This window comes from Antennarius striatus, chromosome 14 (assembly GCF_040054535.1).
Source record: "Antennarius striatus isolate MH-2024 chromosome 14, ASM4005453v1, whole genome shotgun sequence".
Lineage (NCBI taxonomy): Eukaryota > Metazoa > Chordata > Actinopteri > Lophiiformes > Antennariidae > Antennarius > Antennarius striatus.
This window is the reverse complement of record NC_090789.1, coordinates 8,667,062-8,685,525: the sequence shown is the minus strand read 5'-3', so window position 1 is coordinate 8,685,525 and position 18,464 is coordinate 8,667,062. Positions and strand designations below refer to the sequence as shown.

Genomic DNA, 18,464 nt, shown 5'->3' with positions numbered 1-18,464 from the left:
CCTCCCTCTGCACCTTCCTCTCACATATCCTCGCTTGTCACCTGTCATCCTCTTCATCCAACTCTTCTGTCGTGGTTTCCCTTTTTTTTTCAAGTTCACACCTCACAAGTTTCTGCTAGTATGTACACTTCCTTGCTTTTCCGCTTTGATGACAGGTAAGATAGATGACGGACAGAGCTGGACACCTCTGAGCTCCACTTCCTCCTCCACCTCTATTTGAGACACCAAACACTGTTAATTAATCTCAATCTAAACATAGAGGCAAACATTTGATGCATCCCTGCTATTCTAGACCATATTCAGGAATACACATTTTGAGAAATGCTACAAGGCAATTGCATTTCAGGTATCACATGACACTGTTTAAAGTTGGAATGAACATATCAGAGGCTGGGTAGCAGAATTATTCTGACAGCACATTTGATGCATGCTTTTATTTTGTAATGGACCCGTTAAAGCAGTCTTAAAGAGGGATGGGCTGGTTTGATTAACAGAAACCTGAATTAATTAGAATTGAATCACTTCCCCCTGTTTCATTAGGTTGCATCACACACTGTACCAAACTGATGAACAACTCTGTAGGGCATTTTGAAATCCTATGACTTTGTCTCGTTGACCCAAGGCTAAACTCTTTCCAGAGTTTTATGCTGCTCAATTTTAAAAGCTGAATTTTGGCTCACAGCAACATTAATTGACTAACTGTTGATCAATGTGCACATTTATTTTTAATTTAGGTGATGCTTTATTGCTAAAAAGCAAGTGTTCTTCAGCAGATACTTAAGAGCACCACTGTGAATAAGGCATGTATGTAAATTAATATTAATATCATATTTTTTGTTAATGGAAATGTCCTGAATTTCTCATCACTTTCAACCGATATTGTTCAGCATCACCAAAAGTAGTGACCCCTATTCAATGTTCAATGTGGACCAACTCAAGATGCCACCACACCTACTCAGCATGTCTCAGCTTTAGAATAGAATAGAAAGCCTTTATTGTCACAATACACAGTATAATGAGATTTGAGAGACATGACACACAGTGTAACACCAAGCATAAAAGCTCCAATGTTTCATTGTCTCCTCAGTTAATGGTCATCCTCTGTGCTTTTTCTTCAAATAACAGACTTCCTTTTGCTAAATCCACCCAGGTTGTTCGCACATGTGAACGTATTAGTGCAATGTCACACCTGTTCCAACATGCTGGTGCACTACATATATATATATATATATATCTGTTTTGAAGTTCTTACTACCTCCACAGGTGTCACAGAGGTGGAACAAACTGACACCCCATTTTGCTTTCATTACCTTCAAATAGAACAGAGAAAAAAAGGATGGGAATGAAAAACGCTGACTGAATGGGGAAATTCATTGTACTCATTAAAAAGGAGACTTTTATATCTACAGAATGAACAGGTCCTCCTGTATTCTACAGTTGGCAAGAATGGACAAAGTGAACACTAGCTCAAGAAAAAATATCATATTTATCATGTGTTCAGCATCTGCTATAGGGAAGGATGAGATGAGAGGTCAGTTGGTTGCAATCTGACACCACACAGCCAGATGCCTTTGAAACTTACACACTGCTCTTTTTTATAGCGTACTTTATTATGGATCTTTTGTAATCTCACTGTTGCTATGCACTCTATTCTTAGCCACAGAACTGAACCAGAAATCAGCCACAGTTTAATGTAACAATACATTTCATATGCTTAGAAAAGATAGTCTAAGAATACTAACTGTTACTAAACATGTTGAACAGTCCTTAAACAGAGAACTTCTAAGGATCTGTTTGCAGGGGAATATTACTTGCAGGGACTGTAAGATAATCACAGCTGTTTCATATCTGGACCTCAGTTTACAATAGCCAGTTAGAATTACTACCAACAGATTGTCTCTCTGCACCTCAAGTCTGTCATTATCTTGATTTTCATTTTCATATTAAATAAGCCTTTCTCCATTCCTGTGCTATCTGCAGCAGAAGATGGGTGTGGTGGGACACTACGGGGCCAGAGCGGGGTCATCACTACTCCCAATTATCCAGATGAGTACAACAACAATGCTGACTGCACCTGGACTGTGCTCGCAGAGCCAGGAGACACCATCGCCCTGGTTTTTTCTGACTTTCAGTTGGAAGACGACTATGACCTGTTGGAGGTTAGCGGTACTGAGGGCTCTTCACAGTGGTGAGTAGTCAGCATGTAACACTTCATTTGGAGTGTGAGAAGCGCTACATCACCTGCTGCATCACCTGCCCACAGGCACTTTTGCAGCTGCAAGAATGAGCTAGCTTAAGTATGGTTAGAAGTGGATCACTGTATGGGGATGGGTATTACAATTAGTCCATACTACTCTGCTATATAAATGGTCTTGAGTAGCAACCACAAGTGCATTTTGCCAAAAAAAAATCACTGTTATCTATGGTTTCCTGTCAGCACCCATCTGAGCTGACACTATTTAAAATGCATCACAGACAAATGCCTTAAATTCTCCAATGCTCTCAGCACAACCAATAACCTTGGACATTATGGATAGTGATATTGATACTCTCGGGGCTCATTAATAGCTTCATTTATATCATTTATGACTTGGCTGTGGTGCCCAGCCCATGTGTTGGCTAGACTTAGTGGTTCTGTATCTGGACCACAAGTGTCTGAAATGTCTTTAAATAGCAACTCAACCATTGATGCTATCAAACATCGGTTGCTAGTATCCAATAACTGAAAATAATAAATGCAGGGATTTAAAATAGCATTTATCTGGAGTGTAAATTGGGTGTAATTTATACATTCAATTTTGGTCAGACACTAACTCATTCACCCAGTCTCACGCAAACACAGCTCTAATGATGAAGAGGTGGGATATTGTGGTGTCAGTGTGTGTCTCTCACCATCTGTGGCAGTTCCTCCTTTCTCTGACAACTCTCTCAGCTCAGGAGGTAATTAGTGAGCTCCATTAGCACCGCCAGCCGTGTAGTGTTGTTTCACCATCGTGCCTCACACACATTGACTCCGTTTCATGCACATACACAGCCCATATGGGCATAAATGGACATGTGGACGGAAGTAGTGACGCTTCCAACCAGTCTTCCATGTATTTGTACTGGAACTTGTATAAACAGATGTACTCTTTCATGCTCTTTGTGCTTCTCTGTGTGTTCCTCCTTCACTTGCAAGGTCAACGCCAGCATCACAATGTACGTGACTTGAGTGCATGCTATATTCAAAAACTAAACATACTCCACTTCCTTCAGATTGAATTAAATTTTTTAAAAAAAGAGAAACTGATTTGGTTTTAGCATCATAGTGGAGATTAAGATTTGATGAGCAACATAAAATATCGTTTGCAATTACTATCGTAAGCTGTAAGCAAGAAGCAACACAGACAACACAGAAAAGATAGAAAAATGATAATGGAGTTGATGGGAACCAGGTTCAGAAAGAAGACATGAGAAGTTCTTAGAGCAATATTTCAGTTTTTAAGCAAAAATACTTTCTTTGAGAATAACTTAATTACCATATTCACAGTCTTAAGAAAAGCCTAATATCAAAATCTTTTTAAATCTACTTAGCCGAATGGGGATGAAGGCTTCCAAGACAACTACAGACATATGCCTGAACTTCTTCTGCACATTTTTTGAAGTCATCAGCTTTCCTGTCCCAATCTTTGATCTGCTTGCTGTTGTCTTGTGAGGTACACAAATCTCAACTGAGTCTGTCATCATTGTGGCAATCGTCACCAGAGAAGCCCATAGTGGTGCACCTGCAACATTGCTGTGTTATCACAATGTCTGAGAGTAAACAGAGAGATGTGAGTCCAAAAAAAGGGGGAGATTTTGCAAGGGATGCAGAGTACAAGTCACAGATGATCATGTATGTTGCAAGGAAAAGGCAGTGCAGGGGACAAGGGACAAGGTGCAGACATGCTTGCCTGCCTCCATTGCTTAATTTTGCTCTACTCATGCTTGTATAAGTTTATTCATTTAGGGTTGATGTCAAAAGTAACCAAAAGTAACGTGTTTCAAAGCTCAAGTCTAATCACAACACAATAGCTTTGATAAATAGTATGGTGCCTATAATTTTATTCTTGGTAGAATGGGGACAGAGGTGTTGAAAGGGCCAAATGGGGAGAATAAGCAGACACAAAGGGAGGATGAGAAAGAGGGCAGGACCTTTAAAGAGGTGGAGGGACATGAACTAGATAGTGAAAGGAATGAAGACTTCTCAGCTGGTGGCCAATTAAGAGAGGTCAGCTAGAACCCTACGATGGTGCTGATCTAAAGCGCACATGATTGTGCTCTTGCTTTAACTTTCACCATATAATTGGACTGGTCTGTAATATAATCTCGGTGGTTGTTCAGGGATAAGACATATATATGTTTATACTTTCTCACTATTTCAAGGAAAAACTCGTTCTGTCATAAAAGACATTTAGCTTGGACCTGGATTCTTGTTTTTTCTAATTAATTTCTTTCTCCAGGCCTTTATTTGTAACCTAACATTTAATCTATTCCCCGAAGTTTGGAAACACTTGTTGATGTATACTTGTTGCCTGAATAAATGGCAAAAATAGAAATGTGTGAGTGAATTTGTAGAGTGTTGAAATCCCATTAGCTTACTGATGACTGAGTAACTCAACATTGGGGAGGTCCAAAGTCAAAGTTGATTGATATCTGTTGGACAGGTTGAATAGTCGACTCCGTGAAGGGGAGTCAGAGATCATCATCAAAACCATGCCTCCCCGACCAATCAACCACTACTCAAACAAAGCGGGTCAAGTTTTGGATACTGCCCGTACTCCTGTGCTGTCTGTTGGTGTGTTAGTGTTTTGTTTCAAGGAAAATAAACCAGATCACTAAAAAGAACACCACTGTTTTGGATATGCAAATCCATTCTCGCTCACCTGCCTTAATGTTTAACGCACAATCCAGCACTTTGATAGACAGCCCTGCGGACTTAGCATTCTGAAGAGGCAGCAGGAGAAGACAGCATGAAAGATTGTCTTCAGGAGCTAAGATGTGCATGTGGATTGAATGTGGCAGCTAAGAGGGCTGAAAAAATGGCTACTGAATTATGCTTTTGCTTGACATTACCCTGACAGGACTTCTCCAGTGTTTTTTACCCAGGGGAACACATTACTCTGCCATTAGACTGTTTGCTTCCGCATTGATTTTCTTCCCCATAACCATCCACTTTGAGGGAGTTTAAATAATGCCCAACACTTGCCTGTTGCCAGATGTTCATTTTCCTGCTTTCTACTAAGTGGAACCCAGAGCCTTTTGACTAATAATTTTCTTTGGTGCTCAATTGTTTTACAAAGCAATGTGATCCATTTTTCCTTGGAGATGTTAAAAGCAACTCCGATACTGTAAATAGGACAATAATTTTTAGAGCGTGAATTTAGTTAAAAGGAATTTTTATTTTTTGCACCAGATATACCAGACCAATGTCACAATATTGGAGAAATGGGTGTGTTTAATGTCATTGATGATACCATTTCCAAAAGGTTAATTTTTTCTTTTTTGTCTCTTTTTCTCCTAATGGGTAAATGCAAAACATTTTTTTCTTGTTTGGAGAGCTGCAATACTCATGGGTTTTAAATCCTGCAGACTACATCCTTTCTCTTCTAACCATGCCCCAAGTGAATGTGAACACTACATTTAGCAAACCTATGGATTGTTCCTTCCACACTGAATAGTATCATCATGTCCTGAGTCATAGAAGAAGCACATCTGTGTTTGTGAGAGTGAGACAGAACAACTGCTGAAGGAGAGCACAGAGCACTGAATATGTATTGATCTATTGTTAGGTTTACTCACCTGAGAGTGAGTGAATGGTCTTCAAAACTGCTTTATATGACCGGAGGCTTTATCCTGTGGGAGTAATGTGCATATTTCATTTTTATGGAGATAATGCCCCAACTTGTGCTTATTTCATGGAAGTTGTTGATTATGCTACATAACTACTGACCATTTTTTGCCTGGCAGAACATGAATATGTCATGGCAGTGCTCTGCTGAAAAACATAATTTATTTTACATTTGAGCAGAAAAACCATTATTTACATCAGGTGCTCAAGTACTGGCACCATATGCAGAGCCACTTTCCGTATGTTTTGAAATTGATACTGGTAGTACAGTAGGCGTATGAACATTGAATATATTTTGATTTCCATTGCATATGTTGTGTTTCTCATAATACCAAGTCTTTGAGTATGAGTAATTCACGACAGCATCATTAGTTTGGTTAGGGTTAGTGTTAGGATAATCTGACTCTAGTTTTCCTCTCCTTCCAGCTGTTTTTCTCTGGCCTTGTTCAGACTAGTCGCCTATATCTGATTTTTAGCCCATCCAGATTTATGTCACATATCTTGTGTGTAGTCTGAACGATGCCAATTGGATTTTTGCATCTGCAGTCTGAACAGCTCCAAACATTCCGATGGATATGGAGGACCATGATGTCATATTTGCGACACGAGAGGGAGGCGCCAGAAGTACAAGTGTCGCACATTATGGAACGGTAAAATAGGGAAGAAGAAATTGACAATGTCTGGTGTGTGTGTTTCCTCCACCTCTAACAGACAGTGATACCGCAAATACGCTAAGGTAACAAAACTTCACGTTCGTCGTTGTTGTTGTTACTGCCGTCGCAATTATATGACCTCACACATTACGTGCACTGAACGACGACTCTGCCCCAATGTCGTTGCTACGGCAACCTGTCTGAACAGGGCCTCTGTGTTGTCCTTCCTGTAATGTCATAAACCCAATGAAAGTTTGTAATTTTTCTTAAATTAGGTATGCTTTTAGAGTAACTTATCTCATAACCTATGTTCACTATATACCGTTGATTAAATTTTTACCCTAACATCAAGAATGACAGGTATGTATCACAAGCTTTTATTCAGTTATATCTAGAATTCTGTTTGAGAAAACACACGGCAATAACATTTTCTTTATTTTTTTCTTTATTTTATTTAATATACTTTTGTGAAATTACAAGCGCACTCTAGTCAATTACCTCCGGGATTAATAAAGTATCTATCTATCTATCCATCTATCCATCTATCTATCTATCTATCTATCTATCTATCTATCTATCTATCTATCTATCTATCTATCTATCTATCTATCTATCTATCTATCTATCTATCTATCTATCTATCTATCTATCTATCTATCTATCTATCTATCTATCTATCTATCTAGTCAATCATACGCACATACATAATGTGTACAGGCCCTGTAAACCCCCCTGCTCCGATTGAAAATGAGCTACTTGTAGAGGGGGACAGCGCCTTGCTCAAGGGCGCCTCAGCAGTGCTCGGGAGGTAAGCTGATACCTCCTACTCTCAACTCACACTCCAGGTGGCTGACCGGGAGAGGGAATTGAACCGCCAATCTTGTGATCATTGGACGACCCGCTCCACTGCTGAACCACTGCCTCCTCCTACAGTATAGGTCAAAACCCAAGCAACCTGGCCAAATACACCGGTCACTTTATTAGGTACACCTGTCCATCTGCTCATTAACACTTAATTTCTAATCAGCCAATCACATGGTGGCAACTCAGTGCATTTAGGCATGTAGACATGGTCAAGACAATCTCCTGCAGTTCAAACCGAGCATCAGTATGGGGAAGAAAGGTGATTTGAGTGACTTTGAACGTGGCATGGTTGTTGGTGCCAGAAGGGCTGGTCTGAGTACTTCAGAAACTGCTGATCTACTGGGATTTTCACTCACAACCATCTCTAGGGTTTACAGAGAATGGTCCGAAAAAGAAAAAAAATATCCAGTGAGCAGCAGTTCTGTGGGCGGAAATGCCTTGTAGGTGCCAGAGGTCAGAGGAGAATGGCCAGACTGGTTCGAGCTGATAGAAAGGCAACAGTGACTCAAATAACCACCCGTTACAACCAAGGTAGGCAGAAGAGCATCTCTGAACGCACAGTACGTCGAACTTTCCTCTGGAAAGGAAATGCAATTTCCTCTGGGATTAATAAAGTATCTATCTATCTATCATCTATCTATCTTTGAGGCAGATGGGCTACAACAGCAGAAAACCACGCCGGGTGCCACTCCTTTCAGCTAAGAACAAGAAACTGGGGCTACAATTTGCACAACTCATCGAAATTGGACAATAGAAGATTGGAAAAACGTTGCCTGGTCTGATGAGTCTCGATTTCTGCTGCGACATTCAGATGGTAGGGTCAGAATTTGGCGTCAACAACATGAAAGCATGGGTCCATCCTGCCTTGTATCAACGGTTCAGGCTGCTGGTGGTGGTGTAATGGTGTGGGGAATATTTTCTTGGCACTCTTTGGGCCCCTTGGTACCAATTGAGCATCGTTGCAACGCCACAGCCTACCTGAGTATTGTTGCTGACCATGTCCATCCCTTTATGACCACAATGTACCCAACTTCTGATGGCTACTTTCAGCAGGAGAATGCGCCATATCATAAAGCTGGAATCATCTCAGACTGGTTTCTTGAACATGATAATGAGTTCACTGTACTCAAATGGCCTCCACAGTCACCAGATCTCAATCCAATAGAGCATCTTTGGGATGTGGTGGAACGGGAGATTCGCATCATGGATGTGCAGCCGACAAATCTGCGCCAACCGTGTGATGCCATCATGTTAATATGGACCAAACTCTCTGAGGAATGCTTCCAGCACCTTGTTGAATCTATGTCACGAAGAATTGAGGCAGTTCTGAACGCAAAAGGGGGTTCAACCCGTTACTAGCATGGTGTACCTAATAAAGTGGCCAGTGAGTGTACATGACAGGGCAAACTGAAAACTTTTCACTTCAACTCAATCTATAGCCTGCTCTGCTTTAACAAGACTGAAAAAAATGCATACAGGTTGAAATTAATCATCAGGGTTCTGTCTGGAGATTCAATAACTTTAAGAATAAGAAATGGTATAAAACTACATATAATTTGTCAAGCCATGACATTAGGACTAACCTTGGGGCTGCTTGGCTGATGTTCTTAACCTAAAATACCCTAGGCTTGAGCAATAATAAGTGACTGGAAGAAACCAATAGTTTTGCCAATGAGCTTTGCCTGTAACTACAAAACCAAACTTTTTTTTTGGTTTGTTTGTTTGTTTTAAATACATTATAGTCATGAATGTTGTTTTCTCACAAAAAACAATATAAATAGCAAAACACTGAAATGGTATGGGGAGAATCAACTATAACTGACTTTGCTAAGAATGCATATGAAACTAAAATGGATCAAAATCTTGTTGGTATCAACTTTATGGTATCTGCAATACTATCCCACACATTCATATTCATATGAATATGAAACCATATTAGATATACTAGTCTGTGCTCGACCAATAAAGTCCTTCTGTCCATGAAGTATTTTTGTCAGAATTCATAATCAGCAGATCTAATATGTAGCTTACACGTGATGAAAAGTTACGAAGAACTTTGTACTGCCTGCCGAGAAATACTTTTGTGAAACATTATCTGCAACACCTGGTGCTGTACTACAGATTGACTCACTCAATAACTCAGGCTAAAAGCAGGAACAGCAAAAATGGGCCACCCTTATCCTTGTATCTTATTTGGTTTCTCTCTCTCTCTCTCTCTCTCTCTCTCTCTCTCTCTCGCTCTCTCTCTCTCTCTCTCTCTCTCTCTCAAGGCGAGGCTTGCTCAAACTCAGTGGAAAGGAGATGACTTTGTTACATGTCAGTAATTGTCATTGATCATCTGTGTTAGTTTGACAAAACAGCAGGTTCAGCAGTTTTCTAGGAAATATTGAGTTGAACCTATATACCGGCTTCAAGCAGCATCAGAGGTAATAGAATAGAATGCCTTTTAATGTAATTATACATAAGTGTACAACAAAATTATTTGACATCTCTTTGTGCAAAGGACTTGGTTTCAAGTATTAGGTAAATATAAATACAAAACAAGAAAAACAAAAGCAAAACATAGGCGTAAGATCAAGCAAATATGAGAATATATTTACAGTGACCCATCAGATTGTACGATATACTGTGCAGCAGAGGGCTCAGTAGCAGCGATTTGACCGGGGCATTGTACAGGTTCCTAACTGGGACAAACTGGGACAATCAGTTACTTGGCATCCTGTGTTCAGTATTTTAATTGCACTTGAATAAAACGTGTTGGTTTTTCTGGTGGTCCGGGCCTTAATGGACCGTTAGCTCTTCTCAGAGGGCAGCAGCAACAACAAGCTGTGGGCGGAGTGTGAACTGTCAATGGTGATGCTTGTGGCCCTACTCAGACATCTGGTGTTGTAGATGTCCGACAGAGGACAACTGTACACCTACGACCATCTGTGCTGACTTCCGGACCCTTTCCAGAGCCTTCCTATCAGCCTGAGAGCAGCTCTTGAACCACACCAGCATATTGCTGGTGATGATGATCTCCACAAAACACCTGTAGAAGGACAGCAGCAGGTCCTGGGACAGGTTAAGACTTCTCATGGACCTTAGACAGTAAATAGAAAGCCTTTATTGTCACAACACATGGTATAATGAGAGGCACTGTTGTGCCTTTTTCACGAGGACATTGGTGTTGGTGCCCCACTTAAGGTCCTCTGAGATGTACATTCCCAGGAACTTGAAGTCACTGACAATTTATGTTGCAGCTGTTGGTTGGGGCGCAGTCGTGGGTGTACAGGGTGTACAGCATTGGACTTAGCACACAGCCCTGGGGGTCCCCAGTGCTCACAGCCAGGGTTGAGGAGTTGTAGTCCCTCAGTGTGACTGACTGCCTGCGGTTCATGAGAAAGCTCCCGATCCATACCCAGACTGTGCAGTTTGGACAACAGTCTGCTCGGAACAAGTATGTTAAAGGCAGAGCTGAAGTCCACAAAAAACATCCTCGCATAGCTGCTGGGGTGTTCAAGGTGTTCACATACTGTGTGGAGGGCCGTGCTGATTGCATCACCAGTGGACCTGTTGGTTCTGTAAGCCAACTGGTGCTGATAAAGGATGGGAGGCAGCAGAGATTTTATGTGCCTCAGGACCAGCCTCTCAAAACACTTCCTCACTGTACATGTTAGAGCCACAGGTCTGAAGTCGGTCAAGCTACTGATCGACTTCTTCTTTGGGACAGGTATGATCGTGGCAGATTTCAGGCAAATGGGGACTGTGCAGGTGGCCAGTGAGAGGTTGAAAATAGATGCAAAAACCTCTGCTAGCTGTTTCGCACAGCCCCTCAGTACCTTCCCCTGGACGTCGTCAGGACTGGTAGCCTTCGATGGATTCACACCGCCGAGCACCTTCCTCCTCCTCTGTGCTCACAGTGAGGGCCAGGGTGTCAGCTGGCAGCAGCATGGGGACATCCTGCTCCTCTCCAACTTAAAACCTAGAGAAAAAAAAGGTTTAGGTCTTCTGCTAGGTCTGAGTTGCTGGTGGTGAGAGCCCTGGAGTGGCTCTCACCACCAGCCCTGCCAGGATGCCCTACCAAGCACATCGGGGGTTCGCCTCCTTGAGGTGTCCCTCAACCTTTCTGGTGTAAGCTGCCTTCACCCGCTTGATGCCCCTCTTCAGGTTTGATGTGGCCAAGCTGTAAAGCTCCATGTCTCGAGACCTGAGGGCAGTGTTGTGCCCTCAGCAGCTGTTTACCTTGCTGCGCATCCACTGCTTCCTATTAGGATAATGCCTAACCAGCTTCTCCTCAGTGACATTATCCATGCATGTTTTACTATAAAACAGGACAATGGACGTATAGTTGTCCAAGTCACTTTGTGCAAATGTGCCCCAGTTGGTTGACTTGAGGCAGTCATGTAGTTGTGGGATGGTATCTTCAGACCAAATCTGTAGGGTCTCACCTCAGCTGGTGATCCCTTTATGAGGGGCCTGTATGCCAGGGTGAGAAAGAGAGACAGATGGTCCGATTTTCTAAGGTGGGGCAGGGGGGAGACCTTGTATGCTTCCTTGATATTTCGATAAACTTTATCCAGCACGTTATGACCTCTTGTTGAACATGTGACAGGCTGATAAAATTTAGGAAGCACAGTATGTTTGTGTGTACCAGGTGTCTCTTTAGATATGTTTACTAATAGCAACACCATTGGAATCCAATCAGTTGCTTTAACTCGTAGACCCCTGACCTATTGTGGCCGGGTTTTTTTGTCTTTATATACCACATTAAAAACGATTTAACATATCTATGCTTGGTGTTGTTATCTTCAGCACAACTTCAGATATATGAAGAGATACTTATTATTTCCGTATAACTTACTACATTGACATATTAAGCCAAAATAGACATACACAGTCAAATTCAAAAATAGAAAAAAATTAAATTTTATTGCATATGAGCAAAAATTGTTACAATAGCAGACCTGCTCATCCGTAATCCGCATAACAAATGACAAGCGGAATGACAAGAGTTTCTCTTTTCTTTAAACCGGAGCTCGCCACGCTCACCTGAACACTGGTACATATTACACTTGTCGTACTCTACCAAACAAGAGCACTACATCTACATGTAACCACTTCCGGGCTCGATAGGAAGTCCCAAAACAAGAGCGTCACAGAATTGTGCTTAAACCCCCACTCGCTCTTATCTTACCACATCAAATAGGGAAAACAAAAACAACTCATTAAATCAAAAGTAAAATACCCACGACATTCAATGGCCAAACATATTTCTTGAAAACATTTTCAACTTCAACAATACCAAAATGAATGTTCAATTATTAACATTTTCCCTTATGAAATGGGTACTGATGTTAATATGTTTGCACCTTTGTCTGTTCACTGGATTCTTGGCTAGTGCTATTGCACCTTGGTTGTCTTCATACACCTTTGTTTGTGTATACTGATAATTGTCAATACCACTAAGCAATTGCTCAAGGTAAATACCTTTCTGTATGGCTGATGCTAAATCCATATATTCTGATAAAGCCACTGTTGGTTGTTTTGTTGTTTTCCAGGAAACCAAAGAGCTATTCTCATTTAGACTGGCACAATACCCTGACGTACTTCTCCTATCGGCTGAATCACATGCTCAGTCAGCATCATTGTAGACTCTTAGAACTAGTTTTTCTTTGTCATTTCTCTTTAAGTACAATCCCTTTTCCGTTGTAACTTTGAGGTCTGAACACATGTTTAACAGTGTTCCAATTCTCCACAGTTGGTTCAGCAAAGTGCTGAGAGAGTTTACTGACCACAAAACTAATGTCTGGTAGAGTGCATGTGGACAAGTAAATTAAGATTCCTACTGCCTCCCTGTACTTTCTTGTCTCTTGCATTTTTTCTGCATCTTCTGTGAACTTCTGTGAAGTTTTGGTTCACAAGGTGTTTCTCTAGCCTTACAATCTTGCATGTCAAATCTTTCTAGAACCTTTTTCACAAACCTCTCTTGTGATATTTTCACTACACCATCTGCTTGTTCAAAGTCAGTCCCTAGGAAATGTTTCAGTTTCCCCATATCTTTCATTTTTAACCTTTCAGTAAGGATCCGTTTCACACTTTTCATCACTATCTTACTGTTGGCAGCAATGATGAGATCATCAACCCAAATAATTAGTATTACTTTCTCGCCATTTCTTTCCCGTGTGTAAACACATGTATCAGCGGGATTTTGAACAAAATAATTTTCAACTAAACATGTGTGCAGCATTGCATTCCAATTCCTCCCAGATTATTTTAACCCGTAAATGGATTTCTGTAGCTTGCATACTAGTTTTTCACCCGTTTCTGATTCCTTTTCAAAACCTTCAGGTTGCTCCATATAAATTTCGTAGTCAATTGGAACGTGCAAGTAAGCTGTTTAACATCCATCTGGTGTAACACTAAGTTATCCTGGACTGCTTTGTGCATCACAACCCTTACTCTCGTGATGTCAGCTGTAGGTGAGAATGTTTCGTCATAATCAGTACCCGGTTTCTGACTGTAGCCGTTTGCTACAAACCTTGCCTTATATTTGTCAGACCCATGTACTTCTGTTTTCAGCGCATAAACCCATCTGCCCCCCACTGTCTGTTTGCCTGGTGGCAACTGTGTCAGGGTGAAGGCTTTGTTCTCCTTGAGAGATTGCATCTCCTCTCTCATAGCAGCTTTCCACTGTATGGGGCACATCGCACACTGCCCTGTAACAAAAGTCCATGCAAGTGTTTAGATTGTCCGCTGTGTCACCTGTCTCATAGTCCTGCAGGTGAGTCGGTCTCCTTTTGGCTCTTGGTGGGTTCCTTCTGTTTACAGTATCTGTGACTTCACCTGGCTGCATATGTTCAATCCTTTTAGGTGAAGTACTAACACCACCACTCTGAATTTGCACGTTTTGAGGTTTTTCATCAATCCTCTCATCAGTGTTATCAACTATGGTATATATATCCCCATAAGCTGTTTGTGACTCAGCTGTCTGTGTTCCCTTTTCATTTGTCGCTTAAGTTGTGAATTTCACCAACCTATACTTTTGGACCTTTTCTGCATCTGGGTAGTACACTAGGTACGCCGGGCTGTTTTTGTCATAACCCATGAAAGCTCCTTGCTCACATCGGGATTCCATTTTGTCCTTTTTTTGCTTGCAAGCAACACACGTAGATCCAAATTTCCGTAATTTGGACAGGTTGGGTACATTACTTGTAAACAGCTCGTATGCTGTTTTCTTTGTGCGCCTATTGTAGCACCTATTCCTCACATATGCAAAGGTCTGAACAACGTAGTTCCACAAGTTATCAGGTAACCCGCTTTCAATCAGTAGTCATCTACTCATCTCATAAAGTGTTAGCCAACCTCTTTCTGCTGTACCATTTTGGTGGGGCAAGTAAGTCTCGTGTCTAATCCTGTTTTTGGTTAACATTGTCTGAAAATTGTGACATATAAATTCAGTGCTGTTGTCTTAACGAATACACTTGACTTGCGTATATGGGGCTGCGTCTGCCAATCATTTTTTTGTGGCCTTGACCGTGTCACTCTTTGACCTGAGAAAGTACACGAACATAGTGCCTGAATAATCATCTGTAAAAGACTGCACATATCAATGCCCTTCCATGCTTGGAGTGTAAATGGGGCCTGCTAAATCAGTTTGTACTAGCTCTAGGGGCTTCTTTGCCTGCCTATCTGGCTCCCTATTTTGAATCTGTGTGAATTTTCCTTGTGTGCACACCTCACATGATTGTTTCAACCCAGGTGAACCTTCCTTCATCTCCATACCTCTCACCACTCTTTGTAAATTTTTAACATCCTCATAATTACAATGACCTAATATCTGATGCCAGGTCTGTACATCATGGCACACTTTACATTGGTCAGCATAATTCTCAACAGCTGGTAAGTAATACAAGCTACCACTCTCATACAAACCTGCGACCATCTTTGGTAAGTATGCGACTGTCCCCTTTCTCGAAGATCATCGTCGCACCTCCGTTGGTTGCTCTTGTCACTGAGAAGATGTCATGTGGGTATGAAGGCATGTAGAGCGCATCCCGTAGCTGTGCTCTGCTTTGCTGTCCATCGCTGTCTAGCAGGTGGATCACTGCGGTGCCTCTTTGTTGGGCCATCCCGCTACACTTGCTTCTGTCTGCTAACTCCAAGGAGTGAGTGCTTGGCTGGAACAAGTGGTTGAAGCTCTCAAATTTGCTGATGTCTTTCACAATGTGTGAAGTTGCTCCCACATCCATCACAATCCGTTTCATCTTGACAGTATCCGGTGCTCTTTCTTTCTGGATGTACTTGGCCATGAAGAGGGAATCACTGTCACCGTCTTGCTTCTTCGCGAACTTTTTGGCACCATCTCGTTCATTCTTCTTGCACATTGACTCTGCATGCGTGGCATTCTTACAGTAATTGCACCACACTTTCCTGTAGCATTTTCGCGCCGAGTCCCTTTGTCCCACACTTGTAACACGTGATGTCCGCATCTTCATCTTTTCTGTTGATTTGACCTTTGCCCTGTCTTACGTGCGTTTTCATCACGTTATCTGTACTGGGTTCCATTTTCTCAGACTCTTCATAAACTCACACTCTTCTCCTAAAGTCTGCAAATGTGACATTGTCCTTGTTCTGTGTCACATGCATGGCTAGTGGCTTGAATAAGTCTGGTAGCCCGCCTAGCACCATGGCCACGATCAGTCCATCACTCAGGGTTTCACCTGCTTCTCTTAAAGTTGTAATGATATTATCTACCCTTATCAAGTAGTCTGTCACAGTGTCTTTTTCACACATGCGTAACTTCATAAGCGATGTGTACATGTTTATGATTTGCGGTTTGCTTTTCCCCGTGTAATGTCTGATTAGCGAAAGGCTCCTATCATCAATTAGCCTTACCAATTTGGCGTAGCAGTCGGTATTCTTTCACTGGTCATCATCGTTTGGCTGAGCTGGTTCTTGCAAGATAGTCCCATAACCTGTTACAATAGCAGACCTGCTCATCCGGAATCTGTGTAACGAATGACAAGCGGAACGACACAAATTTCTCTTCTCTTTATTATTGACCCCCTCCGGATGGGGGTCTGGGAGGAGATGAGGAGCTGCTGTGTGATCAGCCTCACGGAGACCTGGCTGAACAACAGCATGCCGGACTCTGCTTTCCAGATAGATGGATTACAGCTGTTCCGAGCGGACCGGGACCATCGATCTGGGAAAACACGTGGGGGAGGACTGTGTGCATACGTGAACAGGGGTTGGTGCACAAATAGTGAACTGGTTAAGAGCTACTGCTCCGAGGCGATAGAACATGTGACTGTTAAATGCCGGCCGCACTATCTGCCTCGTGAGTTCACGGCGGTGTTCGTCACTATTGTTTACATCCCGCCGGGTGCTAATGCTAACGCTAACGGAAACGAAGCGTTACGTGAGCTGCACGACACCATCAGCTCACTGCAGACCAGGCACCCGGAGGCGTTTTACGTGGTAGCGGGGGACTTTAACCACGTTAAACTGACGGACACACTGCCCAGTTTTCACCAACACGTCACCATCCCCACACGTGGGGACAACACGCTGGACTGTGTATACACCAACTTACGCGGCGCATACAGGTCCCTCCCCCGACCACACCTCGGCCTATCAGACCACATCTCCATTCTGATGGCTCCAGGATATCGTCCCCTGGTGAAATCCCTCAAACCCACGAGGAAAACTGTCACTGTGTGGCCCAAGGACGCGGCCCCGGTGCTCCAGGACTGCTTCCAACACACAGACTGGCAGATGTTCAGGGAGGCAGCCACACAGGGGGGAGAGGTGAACCTGGACGAATACACTTCCTCTGTCCTCAGGTTCATCTCCAAGTGTGCGGACGATGTGACTAACACCACAACGATCACGGTCTACCCGAACCAGAAGCCCTGGCTGAATGCAGAGGTGAGAGCTCTGCTGAAGATCAGGGATGCTGCTTTCAGGGCGGGGGAGGCAGGGCACTAAGGGCAGCAAGGAGGGCTCTGGATAAGGGCATAAAGGAGGCCTAATCTACCTATGCTCAAAAGATCCAGGGTCACCTGACCTCAGGGGACCCACGGAGCATGTGGAAGGGCATCAAGTGCATCACTAACACCAGGAACGCACAGGGCCCGACAGACCCCTCCCTAGCAGACATCCTCAATAAGTTTTATGCGTGCTTTGAGGACCCCAACACCCCCCCAAGCACCAAACTAACACCCCCCCCCCCCGATGACACACCCCTCAGTGTGACCACAGAGGATGTGAGGAGGACCCTGCAAAGGATTAACCCTCGCAAGGCAGCAGGCCCAGACGGCGTCCCAGGGAGAGTGCTGAAGGACTGTTCCCACCAGCTAGCAGAGGTGTTAACAGACATCTTCAACACCTCACTGCAGCTAGCAACCGTCCCCAGCTGCCTGAAGTCCGCCACCATCGTCCCGGTCCCCAAACGCCACTCGGTGAAGGAGCTGAATGACTATCGGCCAGTGGCCCTCACCCCGATAGTCATGACACACATCAAGGACTCCATAGACATTACGGTGGACCCCCACCAATATGCCTATAGGAGGAACCGCTCCACCGACGACGCCATCTCTGCTGTGGTCCACACATCCCTCACCCACCTGGAGAGCAAGGACTCTTACATCCGCCTGCTCTTCCTGGATTTCACCTCCGCATTCAACACCATCATCCCCCAGACCCTGGTGTAGAAACTGTTAGAGCTGGGACTGTCTGCCACCACAGGGAACTGGGTCCTGGACTTCCTGGCAGACAGATCACAGACTGGCAGGGTCAACAACACGGTCTCCTCCCCCATCACCCTCAGCACCGGCTCCCCACAGGGTTGCGTGCTCAGCCCCCTCCTGTTCACCCTACTGACGTATGACTGCTCAGCAAAACACCCGAGCTGTCATATCGTAAAGTTCACAGACGACACTGTCGTGGTGGGACGCATCCAGAACAACGATGAGTCCAGATACAGAGAGGAGATGGAGCACCTGGTGCACTGGTGCAGACGCAACAACCTCTGCATCAACGTGGGGAAGACCAAGGAGATGGTGGTGGACTTCAGGAGGAAGAGACACTCCCTT

The 18,464-nt window shown here is 43.3% G+C and overlaps 1 protein-coding gene across 1 annotated transcript in view; it reads left to right on the top strand.

Moving 5' to 3' along the window:
• The window catches only part of csmd2 (CUB and Sushi multiple domains 2), a 267,965-nt gene that overhangs the window by 91,059 nt on the left and 158,442 nt on the right, over positions 1–18,464 (top strand). Inside the window, 1 exon segment of the mRNA XM_068332262.1 lies at positions 1,981–2,188. Within this exon segment, the coding sequence (XP_068188363.1) occupies positions 1,981–2,188 (208 nt within the window).